Below are 16,863 nucleotides of genomic sequence, written 5' to 3' on the forward strand. Positions count from 1 at the left end.
CCAGAGAAATGCTTGCCTCGAAGCGCGGGTCGGAACGTGTGCCTGGCATCAGAGTGTATCCGCAGTGTGGAAATAGGGCCCACTGGCTCAGGCGGCCTCTGAGATTCCTAATAAGTGTGGGACACAGCCCGTAAGCCTGCCATGTCCTCATGGCACTCCCTCCTGCTGCCTCCATGGCTGATGGGACCCTGCCAGCAACTGGCACCTTCTCTTGATTTGTGTCACGGCAACCCCAGAAGAGTTGAGTGGGCGCCGAGATGAGCGGAATGCCCCAGTTCGAGGGCTTAATTAAGAGAAAGCCTGACATGATGGGTCCCTGCCCTGTGGGGAATGTCTCCTTGAGTTCTGGCGACTTCTATTTGGCTGCAAAATATCTGAGACTCACTTTGCCCTTTCTGGAAGTAAACACTCGTAGTGTTGAATCTGAATTATTATTTTTTTAAATCCTCCCCTGAGGATATTTTTCCATTGATTTTTAGAGAGAGGGGAAGACAGAAATATCCATGTAAGAGACACGCATTGATAGGTTGTCTCTTGCACATGCCTTGACCAGGGCCCAGGCTGGGGAGGAGCCTGCAACCTCAGTACCTACCCTTGACCACAATTGAACCTGGGACCCTTTGGGCTGCAGGCCGATGCTCTATCCATGGAGCCACACCAGTTAAGGCTGAATCTAAATTCTTGATTATTATTCTTAACAATGCCTTCAAAAAAGCCAAATGTTTTCATAGCGATGCATTGTTTGTTTAAATCTTTACTTACACATGGTTCCATCCACATGCCCCCTCGCAGGGACCTAGTCTACAGCTGTCCCCTCCTCCCTCCTGGTTTCTCTGGAAGGAACCGCCACAGGAGGCCCCTGTCAGTTTTGTGCTGTGGAACCCATTCTTGGATATGATTTCTGTGCCTGGGGTCAGCTATTGGGGTGAGGGGGGGAGGCTTTGATGTTTGCGTATTAGAGTGGCACCCTGACTCATGGTGCCTTTCCAGCTGAGCCTTTTACTGCTGCGCCTGCTAAGTGCTGAGCTATGGAAGCTTCCCCAGCCACACACAGAGCCCCGGCTGGGCCAGGCTGGGCTGGGCTGGGCACGGGGGCCAAGAGCAGAGTAGGAAAACAGGAAAATTAGGTAGTAGCTTTGTCGCCAGCATGACCTAAAAGATTATTTTCTCAAATGAGCCAACTTGGAGCTGGCGAGGTCTGTGTGATGCGCTGTCCCTACTGTTATTTCTGTGCTCTCACTCTCCTCAGTGCAATGGTGAAGTCACACCCCCTGGGTTCCGGGGAAAGTCCCTCTCCTGTGGCCTCCAGCCTGTGGACGTGCTCAGGCAGAATCCTGGCCTCCAACCCCGCGAGCTGTTAACTCTGGGCACAGATTCTGTGTTTCTGAAAGGAAAATAAAGGAAAGCCAGGAGGAAGAGCTAGTGAATTCTTGGGCACACCTTGCCCTTTGTCTCCCCAAAGTCCTGTCAGGGTGTAGGTTAGGGGCTACCTTCCCCACTGGACAGGTGAGAAAACAGGCCCGGAGCAGGTACATCTATTGTCTGATTCATCCCTAAGAGCAACCTAGGAGGTGGTTGGGGTTTGTTTATAGTGGATGATGATACTGAGGTTCCTAGGGGACTGGTCAGATCCTGAGATCCTGGCTGGGCGGGGAGAGCCCTGTGTGGTCACTTGTCAGCAGGCATTCTGTGCTCCCTGGGCCTCCTCCAACCCCAGCCCCAGGCTGTGGGGCAGCAGCAGCCGGAGTCGCCTGGGGCTGGAGGGAGTGTTCTCTTGGCTCCATCAGGGAAGCAAAGGTGGAGACTGGTCCTTATCTGGGAGCTCCTCCCCATGGGGAGGAGTCTGGAGGAAGGGCCCTGTGATCATGGAGGGTGCCCAGAGGGGTTGGTGACAGTCACCTGCCATGCAGGGACTGTGAGGACCCAGATGCCTCACCACCAGATCCGATCAAAACCTTTCCTGCTGCAGTTAGTGGTGGAGACGGAGGGCTGCCTGGTCCTTTCAAGAGGCTGCCCGGGAAGGTGCTCCTCAGGCCTCTCCTCCCTGCCCTCCTTATCGGTCCTGGGGAAGGGGCAGGTCCTGGAGGAGGGGCAGGTCCTAGAGAATGGGCAGGTCCTGGGGAAGGGGCAGGGCCTGGAGGAGGGGCAGGGCCTGGAGCAGGGGCAGGTCCTGGAGGAGGGGCAGGTCCTGGGGAAGGGGCAGGTCCTGGGGAAGGGGCAGGGCCTGGGGAAGGGGCAGGGCCTGGGGAAGGGGCAGGGCCTGGAGGAGGGGCAGGGCCTGGAGCAGGGGCAGGTCCTGGAGGAGGGGCAGGTCCTGGGGAAGGGGCAGGTCCTGGGGAAGGGGCAGGGCCTGGAGGAGGGGCAGGGCCTGGGGAAGGGGCAGGGCCTGGAGGAGGGGCAGATCCTGGGGAAGGGGCAGGGCCTGGGGAAGGGGCAGCGCCTGGAGGAGGGGCAGCGCCTGGAGGAGGGGCAGATCCTGGGGAAGGGGCAGGGCCTGGGGAAGGGGCAGGTCCTGGGGAAGGGGCAGGTCCTGGAGGAGGGGCAGCGCCTGGAGGAGGGGCAGCGCCTGGAGGAGGGGCAGGTCCTGAAGGAGGGGCAGATCCTGGGGAAGGGGCAAGGGTGAGACCCACCAGGAAGGGAATCCACACCCTCCAGCAGGGACTCTGGTTGAGGGCAGATCCTTCTACCTAAAGAATCGTGGTGGGATGGGTGGATGAAGGGCTTGGCTTCCCAACCTCTGGCCCAGGGGTACTCAGGCTGCAGGGAGCACTCAGGCAGGAGAGTTCAAGAGGAATGGAGGCCCCACTGATTAGAGAAAACTTTTCTGCAATGTTTCCTCTGAAAATGTATCAAGTGATTAGCCACCCAATTCTTCCCTTCATCCTCCTCCCCACCCGACATTACCTTTGGCCTCTTCACCCAGAGTGAAGGGAAGGATGGCCGCTGGCCTGGAGGTGAAAGTCCAGAGGAAGTCTGAATGTGTGGCTTCCTTCCCAGGGCCCTCGGCTCCCCGGTCTTCCCTGTGTTGGGCAGGGTGGGCAGAGAGGAGAGCTAGTGAATTCTTGGGCACACCTTGCCCTTTGTCTCCCCAAAGTCCTGTCAGGGTGTAGGTTAGGGGCTACCTTCCCCATTGGACAGATGAGAAAACAGGCCCGGAGCAGGTAAGGCTCCTCTGAGGGCCACCCAGGGCATGAGGCAGAACCACCAGGAAGACCTTCCTCGGGTGCCTAGGCCAGTGTTCTTGCCCCTCTGAGGCTCTGTGGCCTCTGAGACCCCCAGCTAAAGCAGAACCCGGTGGCAAGAGGGAACACGGGCACAGACAGCCCCAGAAGGTCACGGTGCCCACCGGGGCGGCCCTCCAGGGAGCGGTATTGACGGTCTTCCTGCCGCACCAGCGGGCAGCTCGATATATGGCAAAGGTCCCTGCTGCAGCTGGAGGTAGCATCCTCCTGCCGAAAATAGTGCAAGCCGAGTTCTGTGCCAACTTCAGGCAAGCCCGGCCCAGGGCCGGGTAGGGGCCTCTTACAGTCACAGTGGTGCCTGTAGGGCTGAAATTAGGGAGCAGCTACGATACCCCCACCCCTGCCCCAGCCTCCATGTCTATCAGAATTACTGCTGGGGCCCTGGGGGAGCAGCCTCACCTGGAGTCAGGCAGACCTGGCTTAGTCCCACTCTGCCCTTCCTCACTGAGCCACCGGGGACCAGTCAGGCAGCCCGCAAGCCTCAGTTTCCTCAGCTGTGAAATGGACAAAGAAGCAGCCACCTCTCCGGGGTCTTGTGAGGGTTGAGAGCATGAATGTAACGTGCCTGATGGTAATGTGCTTAGTCATGTAATTGTTGTAAGTAGAACATTGCACATGCCCTGCCACCCCCAGCCCTAATGTCATGTCAGGTGGGTGATCCCTCTGTGGCTGCCCGATGGCCCTGTGACCCTGCCCTTCCCCTTGGTAGGCTCCCCCGGTGCCCATACCTCAATTGCATTTAGCAGGGGTACCCCCGGAGGCTTTGGGCAAAATGAAAATGGTTCACCAGTGAGGCTGATCATATTAAGATTCAGCTGCACTTAAGCGTCTCCTGGGAAGCTTTTAAAAACAACCGAAGAGAGCTCCCAGGTGCCAAAGTGGCCTCGCGTCGAGGCCCAGCGCACTCTTGGCAGCCCCACCACATGCTCCCCAGATAACTGGTCTCCTAATGCACCCGCCCTGGCCCGATGCCACCCCTCCCCCTCAGGTCAGTTCTTGACGTCTCCCAGCAGTGGGTCACCAACCAGGCGGAGACGCATCCCCGCCAGTCATTGTTTTCTTGTCCTTGCAGGCCATTTCTAAGTTCTGTACAGAGCGCCTTGGCCTGGAAGATTAAGCAAGATTCTGTCCGAGCCCAGGGCTTTTGTGTCCAGCGATGGCGTGCTAGATGCAGTGGGGATATTTGAAAGGAAGACACGACCCCTGCTTTCACAGACAGAAGTGAACCAGCGTGGCTTCTATTTTCTTTTTCAAAATTAGTTTTTATTCCTAGCTACAAAAGGAGTTATGTGTCCTACGCAAGAAGTCAGGAAGATAGAAAGGAAACGGAAAGTCATCTGTAACTTACAGCCCTGGGATGATGAGTTTTTACCTTTTGCAGTGTCTTTTTTTCTAAACGTTTGTATAACTGGGAGGAAAGTAACTTCATACTGCACTCACCTCTTGTAGCCTTTCTCCGCTTCCTTTGTACATTGGTGCGTGGCATCGATTATTGTGCCATAACAGGCTTTTGAGAGGCTGCATAGCGTTGTCTGCGCTTATGTAACCCGCCCCCTTGTGTTGGATCTCTGGACCAGTGTTGATGTTGGTGTTGTTTTGTTATCAGTAACTAACTGTTCTGTTGATTTCGGAAGTCATGGGAGTGGACGTGGGAGGCAGGGTGGTGTTATAGCTGTGAGTCCAGGATTTGGCCTCATTCCGATCTCAATTTAAGTAGTAAAAGGAAGAGGTAACATTTTTATAGAGTCTGAATACAGTGCCAGGCAGTGTTAAATGCCTTATATATATATTAATTCACGGTTTATTAATCTTCACAACGGCCATGGGCTGGGTTCTATTTTTATCCCATTTTACAACTGAGGGAGAGGGAGCACAGCCCCCAACTCCTGCAGCTGCCGGTACCGGGGCCTTCGTGCACTCTACGGCTGTGTCTTCAAGCACATTTCTAAAAGGGGGTGGGGGGGTGCTGGCCCAGACTCCAAAGGCTGTGTATGTTATTTAAGGCCTTGAATACGTAATGTAAATGGCTTTCCAGAAAGTTTGTGCCAACTGATTCTTCTACCAAAAGTGTTGGAGCATATCTGCAAAGCTCATGCTGTGGCGGGAGCACCAATGGTGGGCCAGGCTCTGTGCTCTGTATCTTATGACGCTTTTCCCCTTGAAGGAGAAGCCGTCCGGTGCCCTGCACAAAGCAAGCACATCTTAGCCAGCAGCTGCATTGTTGTTATATTTTGTGTCATTTGTTGAGAAAACAAGACACACATTTGATGTGCCTCAATAAAGGGAATGTAAAATGAGGGGTCCCGACAATGAATGCTACAGGAGTTGGAGGAACAGGAGATGTAACTTAGGGTGGTGGTCAGGGAAGGCTGCATGGTGGAGGAGGCACTTGGGGACTGGGGAGGAGACCTTGCAAAGTGACATCTGAAGACTCCTGAGCATTGAGGGCCCTGGGTGGCTTGTTTCCAGGGCTTGTGTAGGGGGTGCTGAGCTGGGGGAAAGATAGTGAGAGAGGAAGTCAGGCGCCGATCAGGCCTGGGAGGCCTCTCACGCAGAGGGCTCTGGTGGTGGGATGCCACTGAGAGCTGAGAGGGCAACTTTTAGGAAAATGTATTTAGTAGGTGGGAGTGAGGGGATGGGGTGGAGGTGAGAAGACCTGTAAGAGACCATGATAGGAGCCCAAGCAGAGATACCTGAGGCCTGGGAGTGGTGAAGAGAAAAGATGTTGGGTTTCCTGGCGCAAGTAACACCCCTCCTTCCCACAAGTGCTGAAGCAAAAGAAAAACAAATGCAGGACTTAGCTATTAAGTCAAAAATACCAGTGTTATTACTGACAAAGCTGGACGGGAGACCTTGGCTCACATCCATGACCACAGTCAGACTTCCTGACATTCCTGCACCTTGTTGAGGCTGTGGGGCATGTTCAAGGAAGCAGCACAGCAGGCCCCGCCCTGACAGCAGCCAGGAGGTTCCTGCCACCGCCCCCCAAGCCTGCGTGCAAGTGGGGAGCGGAGGAGGCGGACCTCCAGGCTTGCTTCCAGCAGGTGCACACTGGCCCTTCCCAGGTGGGGGACTCAGGAGCCGAGCTGCATGCACACTCTCTGCGGGGAGGCAGGACTGACAGTGAGCAGGAGAGGGATCCCCTGTCCCAAGCTCCCTTATCGGAGAAGTCAGCCCTCCTCTCCTGGGAGAGAGAGCAGGGAGGGTTGGGAGAAGGGTAGATGTTGTTTTTCCTATGTTTGTCCCTCCTGGGGGTTGGAGTGGTCTCTTCCTAATTGCAGCTTAGAGTAGGAGATGCCTGTCCCCTCCCCACATGGCGTCCGCCCCTGGACCACGCTGCTTTGGAGCAGAGGCTGCCAGGAATGGCAGGCAGGTGTCAACTGCCGAGGTGTTGATCGCCCAGCTTTCAGTTTTGGTGCCATATAGACCTGGTTCTAGATCCGGCCCCTCCACTTACCACTGTGTGACCTTAGGCCAATTTCTTAGCCTGAGTTTCTCTTTAAAACAGAGTTTAAGAATTGAGTGTGAGTGCGCCTATCTTCTTAGTATTGGCAGCTGTTCTTATCCAATAGTGTGTAGATGTGAAGGAAAGGCCCCCGACCTGGGGGCAGGGCAGGGCTCACAGGGGCTTTGGCCAAATCTCGCAATGGAGATGGAGTGACTTGTGCGTGGACGGGTCTAGGACAGGCCTAGGACAGGCCTTGGGGGAGAGAGGGCCCAGTATGGCCAAGAGAGAGGGGGAGGCGGCTGCACAGTGGCCACTGTGGAGGCAGGTGGGAGGGGTGTGGAGGGACCTGATGATGGACTGTTCCCTCAGAGGGCGTGGGAGGGGGAAAGGAGGCAGAGAAGGGACAGCTGAGGAAGGAGGCCTGGGTCTGTTCTGTCGCGGCACCCCCATCACCCCGCCCCATGAAGCACTGGGTCCTTCCCACTCTGGCCTGGGAACAGCAGATACGATGCAAGGCTGATGGCGGCTAAGGTTAGAAGACGGTGAGACGGTGAGACGTGGGGCCCCTGGAAGGCAGCCTGGGGCGAGGCGCACGCAGTGTCCCAGCATCGGGGGACTGCCTGGTCCGCATCCACTGCCTGTGGCCCCTGAGCAAAGCCTTTTCCTGACCTTGGCCCCAGTTTTTCCACCTGCAAAATACAGGGGTCGAGCCAATTTAATGGCTTTTGTAGCTTTATTGACCACAGCCCAAGACTTAAAAAAATTTTTTTACAGAGACACATTAAACTACAACTAAAGCTTTGTGAAACAATATTTACTCTGATATTTTGTTTTGTTGCACATTATTTTAAAATGCCAGTCATGGCGTCGTAACCCAGCGACCTTTAACTTTTTTCATTTCATGGCACACATAGACTAATTACCTATATTCTGTGGCACACCAAGAAATAACATATTTTGCCAATCTGACCAAAAAAGGGGTATAATTTTGATTCATTCACACCGGACGGCTACTGTGTTGGCTGTTGTCATTTTTCATTTGGCCATCTGAGGGGAAAGGGGTCAGTGCCCTGGACTAAGTGGTCAGGTGTTACATGTTTTAAAAATTCTGGGGGCACATGGGTTGAACATCTCTGTCCTAACCGACTGAGTCCCACTTCTTGGTGTGAAAACACTGGCCCGGCTCGCCTGCGTGTTCCTCCCTGCTCCGACAGCCGGCGGTCCTCCGGACGCCATCGGCCAGCGGAGCCTTTGTACGTTAATTCTTGTACCTGCAGACAGTGGTTTCCCATCTCAGATGCTGAGACTTGGCTGGAGGCGTGGTCCCGAGGCCTGTGGCTGAGTTGCTGGCGTGTGTGCTCTGATGCCCCCCAGCCCCAGTTCAGTTCAAGGTGTGAGGCCCTGGCGCTGCCCCTGTCTGGGTCTCAAGTGCTGGGGCCTGGGAGTGGGGAGCGGCCCCCACACCCCCTCCTGCCACCACCCTGGGAGAAGGACTGGGTTTGGATGTCATCCACGCTCCCCTCCCCTCGGCGCGCTGACTGCTGCGTGGGCCGGAGGACAGCAGTCTTCTCCCTGCAAAGGTTGTTGGGAAGTGGGACCTGGCTCCCAGTTAGAATTCCAGACTCTTCGCCGTGCCCATCCTCCCACTGAACCTGCCTGGGCAGCTCCAGGATCACCATTGTGGGAGCAGCTGATGGGTGAGAAGAGCTTTGGCAACTGGTGGGCTTGGGATCAACTCCCAGCTGCATCTCTGCCTGGCTGGGTGGCCTTGGGCAAGTTCCCTGACATCTCTGGGCCTATTCCTCTGCTAAAGCTTGAGGATAATAACACCTGTCTCAGAGGATGAACTTACGGGTGCGAAGATAGGCTCACAGTGCTGTGTGCTGGTGACTGGCGTGACAAAGATGCTCAGGATAAACTCATTCTCCTTGAGTCCCCTCCTGTTGTCCCTGTGAGGGGACGGCTGGAGAAAGATGGAGGAGATGCCTCCCTGGCCAGTGACAGGCACAGCAACATGAGAGAGAGGCTGCCTGAGGTTGGGGGCCTGAGAGTAAGCCCCCACCCCAACATGTCCAAAACGTGCAGAGACTGGGGCACAGCAGGCACCGCCTGTCTGCTGGGCAGCCTGAGACAGTGTCCAAGAAGGAAGACAGGCAGGTCTTGGGGAGAGCAGACTCTCTGGACCCCCAAAATGAGCCAGTAGCTATTTACAAGGCTGACAATGTGTCTTGTCTTGAGGCAGGGCTCAGAGAATGGCATCTTTTAACCCTGATTCCTTGGAATCCATTTAAAATTCACCCTCCCACAGGGCTTTACCTCACAGTGCTCTTATAAATCATCTGGTTTGAGCCTTATAAACACCACCTGGGAGGAGGATGGGGCAGACACAAGGCTTCCACAGTCACAGCTCGTGAGAACTTTCACTGGAACCAGGGGACTCCAGCAGGCAGTCTTGGGGCGCTGCTTGCTCATGCTCATGCTGTTACTCATTACCAAGACTGCAGGGAAGTCATCTTTGCGGCTGTCTTCAGAGCCCACGGCACTTTCTTTGTGGTTCTCCCTCCCCCACCCCCCATGATGGTAAATAATTGAAAGGTAGATCTGAGCAGAGCTGGAGACAGGCTGAGCGCCCCTCTCTCACCAGGGGCTGCTGCTCCTGGCAGGCGCTCCCGGCACTTGGAAAGCAGTTTCCCCGGGGGCTCCTATGCACGGCTCTCAGCAGCTCAGGACACTGGGCTCCGACAGCCAGCGTGACTGGCCCAGGGCCTCACAGCTCCAGGAGCGCGGGTCAGGCCGAGAGGCCGCTGGCAGGCCGCCTTCTGCAGCTGGAACTCGGCGAGCCTCTGGCCCGGCCTCTGGGTTCCTGGCCAGCCCGCTGCCCTCTGCTCTGTTTGCCAATAACCAGAAGATTCTCCTTCCGAGGCAGAGGCGGACGCTGTACACTGGGGCATGAACAAGAGATTTCCTGGGCTTGTTTATGGAACGCATGGGGCTGTGGTTCAGTAGAGGCAGTGAAACGTCTTAGGACCCGAGGCTGCGAGTTCGGGCTTTCTGTGTACTAGCTGGGGCATGTCTCTGGGCCTCCGCTTCCCTGTCCACGTGAGGGGGTAGTGCCAGATGGGCCATTCCACAGAACCTGTCCTCCCCGAGGGCGGTGAGGCTGGGGGAGAGTCCAGGACGGGGTTTCATCCTGACTCTCCCCTGCCTTGCTGTGTGACCTTGGTCTAGTTCCCACCTCTCTCCGGGCCTTTCTGTCCTCATCTCAAAAGACAGCAGATAGTCCTGCTTTGCTGAAGTCACAGAGAGGGAAACTGCTTTGCAAAGCTCTGGGGCCACAGACTGTGCAGGGTTTTAGCCTTATCCTTAGTGATTCTCAGACCGGTCGTCCCAGGAGAGAGACCCTCCGGCCTGCGAGAAAGCATGCTGGGAAGACCGAGCACAGACCCAGGCTGCGGAAGCTGTGCCAGGAAGCAGCCATGGCGGGAAATGTGCTCCCATTATTCCCAGCAGCATAGCCAGGCCCACAGGCTGGGGTGATTCTTAGGAGGCTCCCCTGGGCTCTGGCTCCCTCTGAGTCCCTAAGAACCTCCCTGCCCCCACTCCAGTCTGGTGTTCCTGGGGCTCATCCTGGGAGTGGGGGGTGCCGAGGAGCCTCCCCTGCGGGGCCAGCCCTGCCATGGCAGCTATGGCAGCTTGCCCTAGCAGCTGGTATTCCATTACAGGGCCTACAGTGAGGCCCAGATTAGACCATGAGCTCATTGCAGCATGAATGGGGCCCCCCGGGGTGGGGGGCCAGAAAGGCTGAAGGTCTAACTTGGAAATGTCACTGGGGGCTCTTCCTGATCCTCTCCCTTCCGCTGTCTCTCCCTGCCTGAGTCTCTGGGACTCTCTTCCTCTGTCTACCTCCCATGCACACACTGACACCCCTCTTGGAGCTCGCTGGAGATTGTCATGGCAACCCTCCAGCAAAATTATCAAAACACTTTTGTTCGCAATCATACCAGACGAAGTGGTAATTCTGAGTGAGACAGAAGCAGTTGGTAGGACGCTGAAATCACTGGCTTTGTGCGGAAAGCCCGCCGAGGGGTGGGCTGGGCTCCCGCGGGGGTGAGGGTGGAGCCAGCAGGCAGGATGCCCAGAGAGGCCTTGTTGCTTGCCTGCCATGGACCTTGTTTGCCAATGACCGTTCCCCGCCCCTGATGCCACACTCACGTTCTCCTTTCACCCCACACACCTGAATGCACACATGTGCATACTGACCAGAACAGCAAGTTCTAGAGCAGGGGTGGGCAAACTTTTTGACTCGAGGGCCACCATGGGTTCTTAAGCTGGACCGGAGGGCCGGAACAAAAGCATGGGTGGAGTGTTTGTGTGAACTAATATAAATTCAAAGTAAACATCATTACATAAAAGGGTACGGTCTTTTTTTTTTTTAGTTTTATTCATTTCAAACGGGCCGGATCCGGCCCGCGGGCCGTAGTTTGCCCATGGCTGGTCTAGAGTAACCACCACCTCACTCAGCACTCAGAGGCCTGGCAGCCCTCTGGAGAAGCTTTTGGGAGAGTGTGAGGGGACAGACAGCTGACCAAGGTGTCGGTCAGTGCCAGGGTGGCAGAGCAGCCACAGGAAGGGGCCTACCCTGCTTCCCCCGCGCCCCCCACCACCACCCCAGAAAAGCAAGGGAGCACTGCCCGGCGGGCTCTTCCCACCTGGCTCTGTGGCTCACCGCCCATCTGCGTCCCAGACAGACTGGGCATCCCTGCTCTGCCTGCCTGGCCTGGGCACTGCAGGCTCCCTTGGAAACAAAGCCCTGCTAATAGCTGAAGAACTGGAGTTGCTTTTTTTAAACCCTGGCTCTGCCCCAAAGCCAAAGTGTGGGTGGGGACGGTGGAGGAGGTGGAGGCACAGGCCTCCTTGGCCAGCTGCCATCTTCCTGCCCCATCTGCTCCCCCAGCAGCCCCTCCACAGAGGCGAGCCGCCCCCGCAGCCTCATCGGGGCTGCTTGCCACTCTCTGGCCCAAGCCTGAAACTTCCTGTGAATGGGTCCCCCCATCCCTGCATCCTTCTGAGGATTCTAGAATGTCAGAGCTGGAGGGGCCCCCAGTAAATCAGAGCATAGTCTCCTTACTTCACAGATGAAGAAACTGGCTCAGAGATGGGAAGCATCTGGTCCGAGGCCACAGCATATGCGGGTGATGGAACCTGGGGGTCTGACCTCTATCTAGTCCGTGCTGTTTCCGTCACTTCAGAGGGATGGCGTGACGGGTGCGGGCACAGAGCATGGGTGTTGGATTGGGGTCAGGCAGACAGCTGTGTCAGCACTGGCACTGAGGGGGGCCTTGCTGAGCTACAAAGCACCCAGAGTCCTCATTTCTAAAATAGAGCTGATGCTACCCCTCAAAGGATGCCATGAGGATGATTAGGTGAAGCACGTGCCAAGCATCATTGGCACAGTGCCGGGCACATAGGTGCTCAACAGATGACATTTCTGTGTCTCTCCTTGGTCGTCCCAGGGACACGGGCCTGGTGAGAAGAGGGACTGTCCTTCATCCCCTTTAATAGCCATCCCCTGCCCCAAGGTGGCCAAGAAAGGCCACTTAGCCTGTCCTGGAAAACCCAACACTGACCCTGCGAATCAGCAAGGCCAGAGGTCAACAGAACCCGATACCTGGTTAGGCTGTGGGCCTAGATCTGCCATCCTCATCACACATGTGAGGGGCGGTCTGTTGAAAGAGGCTGATATCCCCTGAAGCTGCCTAGGACCACCTCTGGGCACTGGTTCCCCGGGAATTCCATGCCTGGAAACATTGCTCTGTCTGGCTTCCTCCCTTACACGGATTCAGGCAGAGGGATAAGCCACCAGAGCCAGATGCCCTCAGGAGCACTTTCCCCGGACATCTTCTCAGCCACGTTGGGGGCTGGGCAGGATGGGGTGTGAGACAATGAAAACAAAAGGAAGGTGTGCCTCATGCCTAAAACATGCTGGGCACTATGCCAGGAGCTTCCCCTACAGTGATCGCTGGCTCCTGGGGCATTACTTGTGCTCTGAGGTGCAGCCACTGAGTCTCAGGGAGTACGACCTGCCCAGAGTCATGGAATGAGCCTGTGGCAGATCAGGGTTAGAATCTGGTCTGTGTTCTAACCCGATAGCAGCCCTTCCAGAGGGCACAGAACAGTGTGAAAGGCCACTAAGTATGGGGCTGGTCCATGAGGCATCCTGAAGGGGAGAAGCCACGGATGGGAAGGGTCAGCAGTGGGACCAAGAATCTGGACAGGGAAGCCGACAGGAGTGGCTGAGGGCAGTGGTCGCCAACCTTTCAGACCTCACAGACCACCAATGGTCCGCTGCTCCAAAGGTTTCTTTAAACCAGCAGTCGCCAACCTTTCGAACCGCACGGGCCACCGCTGGCCTAGGGACCCCAGTCCCCAGCCTGGGAGTTTGGGGTCCAGAGGAGCTGCATGGGTTGGAAAGAAAGCTGTGGTGGAGCCAGGCGCTGTGGGAGCAGGCTCGGGGGGCAGGGTGGAGGTGGTACACTCCACAGGACCCCTGACTCCTGCTTGCAAAGGCAGTGGCTGTTACTGTGATCCTGTGGGGAAGGCAGACAACACCGATGGGAACAAGCAGATGAGAAGGCCTTGTAGATCGTAGTTAAGCATGATAGGAAGGAAAGGGGGGTAGAGTGAGGGAGGGATGATCTTCTCAGCACACTCCCTGCTTCTCCACCCCTCCCCCGCCCCCTGTCCCTTTCCAGTCTGCTCTCCACATGGCAGCCACAGTGAACTCTTAAAAACATACACTGGAGTGTGCAGCTCCCCTGCTCAAAACCTCAGTGCCTCACCACTGCCCCTAGAATAAAATGCTCTCAGCCCTTCGCAGCTCTCCTGAAGTTCCTGAAGAAGCCAAGCTCAATCCTTCCGTAGGGCCTTTGCACTAGGGTTGGGCCCCTCTGCCCTAATGCTTCCCCCCACAGTGGGCACACGCTGGGTTCTTCTTTGCCCTCCACAGGGCACACGGACTCAGTGCAGTGGATACGAAGCAGCTTAGGAGCCAAGGGGCCTGGGTTGGAACCTCAGCTCCGCTGGTTACCAGCTATGTGGGCTGGGGCACGTGGCTTAGCCTCTCTATGCCTCGGTTTTCCTGTCTGTAAATGGCGACACTACAAGGACTTGTTCCCAGGGTTGCTGTGAGGATAAGTACAGGAGTTAACACGTCAGACGAGTTCATGCATCAGAAGTGCTCCAGAGCATGGCACACACCAAGGACTTGGTAGTGTTATTATTGTCCTGCAGGCCTTCAGGTGTCACCTGAACTGTCACCCACTCTGAGAAGCCTTTCCTGGCCACCCCTCCGCTCAGGCACTGCCCATGCACGTGGCTGGATCTGCACCCCCACCACCCTACCCCCAGTGCATGTTCTTGTTTCCTGTTTACTGTCTGTATCTCCCCTCCACCACCCTCCCTGCCCCCAGTGTAACTTCCAGAGGGCAGGACATTCCTGAGCAGGTACTCAGTAGGTTCTCAGTACATCTTCCTTGAATGGCTATGGAAGGAATAGAGGCCAAATCCCATTGATTCCCCGGGTTTACAGTTTCCTTTCTGGGAGCCGGTAGGGGGCACTGCTCTGGCCCAAAGGCCCTCAGCTCCGCTGGTTTGCGCTGGGAGTTGGGACACCTGACAGGGGACCCCTGGGCACTGGTGGGCATCACCCTCAGCTGGCTACTACAGAGCGCGGACTCTGGAGTTGGCCCCACGGTGCCTCCGACACCTCATATGTAAAATTGGGAGAATACCGATGACCTCACTGTTACGAAGATTGAATACGTAACACAGAGCTCACTGGCTGGCTTGCAGTACAACTCTCCAGATGGTAGTTGTTGTGTTGTTGTTGTTGTTAGTGGCATATCCAAGTGTCATTCTTCTACGCATGAAGGAGGGGGGTGTGTGTGCCTGAGGGACTTGAAGAGGGTGGGGTAGTGAGGAGATAAACATGGAGAAGACATAGGGAACAGGAGAACCAGAATGGAATAATAGGTTGTGACTGTATTCATGCGTGCCTCTGTGTGTGTGTGTGTGTGGGGGGGGGGGGGGGGGTTAGGGAGAAGAACAAGGATCCAGAGAAGAAACAGCTCTCCCTCCGAACTCAGTTCTGGGGAGCCGTGCCCTGGCTCTGCCCACTGTAAGGACAGGAGCGGCCACCACCACGCGCAGAACCCGAGGGAGAACAACCGGCCGAGTGTGTGCCTCTGAGATTAGGCGCCGGGAAGGGGGACCTGCGTCCCGCGGCCGCCGCGGTTCCTACAGACTTGGGGGTCCCAGCACCAATAGTACCATCCCAGGACCCCTGCTCCCTGCCGCCCTGGGCCAGCCGCGTGCCCCGCGGCTCGGGAGGCTCCCGGCATCCCCGCGGGCGGGGCCTGCCTTCCGGAGCGGGCCGGTGGGGGCGGGGGGCTCCGGGAAAGGGGCCGTTACTTTCCCAGAGCGGCGGGCGACGTCAGGCGGGAGGGCGCGGGGCGCACGCTTTAAATGGCATTCGCTGTCATCCGAGCCCGGCCGTGTGGGTAGGAGCAGCTATATAAGCGGCGGCGGACGCCGCGGGGCAGACGCGCGGAAGCGGCCAGCGCCTCGGATCGCAGCGGAGCGGCGCCCCCCGCGCCGTGTATCCCCGACGGGCCCTCGCCCGCCCTCCCGAGGAGCGCCGAGCCGGGCCCGCGAGGGCCGCCGCCGCCCCACAGCAGATTTGGATCCCCCGCCCGGCGAGCCCCAGGCTGCTGCCTCCCGGGGGGCCCCGGCGCAGCGGCCGCTCCCCGACAGCCCCGCCGCCCCGCCGCCCGGCCCCGAAGACGCCGGCAGCGCCATGGCGGCCGCCAAGCCCAGCGAGCTGATGGGCATCTGCTCCAGCTACCAGGCGGTGATGCCTCACTTCGTGTGCCTGGCCGACGCGTTCCCGCAGCCCGTGCGGCCCGCCAAGCTGACCAAGGGCAAGGGCCGGCTGCGGCGGCCGCGCCAGTCCCGCTTCAAGACGCAGCCGGTGACCTTCGACGAGATCCAGGAGGTGGAGGAGGAGGGGGTGTCGCCCATGGAGGAGGAGAAGGCCAAGAAGTCCTTCCTGCAGAGCCTGGAGTGCCTGCGCCGCAGCACGCAGAGCCTGTCGCTGCAGCGGGAGCAGCTCAGCAGCTGCAAACTGAGGAACAGCCTGGACTCCAGCGACTCCGACTCGGCCCTGTGAGGGCGCCGCCGGCAGCGGGGACGCACGCCTCCCGGGCCCGCCGGGGACTAGCGTGCGAACCCCGGTAGGGCCCGCGCCCCGGGGACCCCCGAGGACCCGGGACGACCGCCCCTCGCGCTCGCTGGGACTCCCGCCAAACAGAACTGGTCGGTGCGCCTTGTGCTGCGCTGGTCCTGGGTCCGAGCGCGCCGGGGGCGCCAGGAAGGGGGCCGCTTCTCTGCCCTTGTACATGTTTATTTTTAAACTCTGCCCAGTACGAACTCTGCTGTGAGTGTGTGCGGGGAGCGCACCCGCGCCGGGTCGCCAGGGCTCCCCGGAGAGCCGCTCCACGCCCTTGCCCGAGGGGTTGCAACTCCGATCTTGTACACCGCTCCACCGCCGCGCCCCCCAGCGCCCCCAGTGCACACTCACGCCAACATACGCTCGCTGAACACTTTTATAATCGTTAGGCGCGGCCGATGGGACTTGGTGCAGCGCAGCCGCTGCTGTGGCCGGAGGAGGGGTATTTATTTTTGCATTGCGATGGCTGGCGGCGTTTATTTAACGGTCTTTTTACCTGGATATGTCTATGAGGCTCCCGAACGGAGACAAATAAAGTCAATATATTTGCACAGTGCATTTCTCCAGGTTCTTGACCTCCTGAACCTTCAGGGCCCAGGCTCACCAGACTGGGAGGTTGGGGGCGGGGGGGGGGGGGTTGGGTGTGGCTGGAATGGGAGGCCAGGATCCCCGAGTGGAGGCAACTCCACGGGCTTCGCTTACTGGGACGAGGTCGCGTCCCCTGCCCGGGTCCATTGCTCGCCTCCCAGGTGGATCCACACCTGCCTCCCTGGGCTGCTCCCCATCGCCGGCGTCCGGGGTGGAGTTGAAGCTGCTGGTGAGGCGGCAGTCGGCGCTGTGAGGATGGAGGGAGCCCTTCTCCTGCGGCTGAGTCCTCCGGGAGGCTG

At 57.8% G+C, this 16,863-nt stretch overlaps 1 protein-coding gene across 1 annotated transcript; it reads left to right on the top strand.

Annotated features, from left to right (window-relative positions):
• Positions 1 to 15,213: 15,213 nt before the first annotated feature.
• Positions 15,214 to 16,532, top strand: LOC308523980 (uncharacterized protein C11orf96 homolog; the record flags this gene model as incomplete). Its single annotated transcript, XM_081098095.1, is given in 4 exon segments — positions 15,214 to 15,239; positions 15,241 to 15,254; positions 15,257 to 15,362; positions 15,364 to 16,532. Coding segments are annotated over 4 exon segments (699 nt in total). The 3' UTR covers positions 15,917 to 16,532.
• Between the last annotated feature and the right edge of the window lie 331 nt (positions 16,533 to 16,863).

The sequence above is a fragment of the Myotis nattereri genome (assembly GCF_964212035.1).
Source record: "Myotis nattereri genome assembly, chromosome: 9".
NCBI lineage: Eukaryota > Metazoa > Chordata > Mammalia > Chiroptera > Vespertilionidae > Myotis > Myotis nattereri.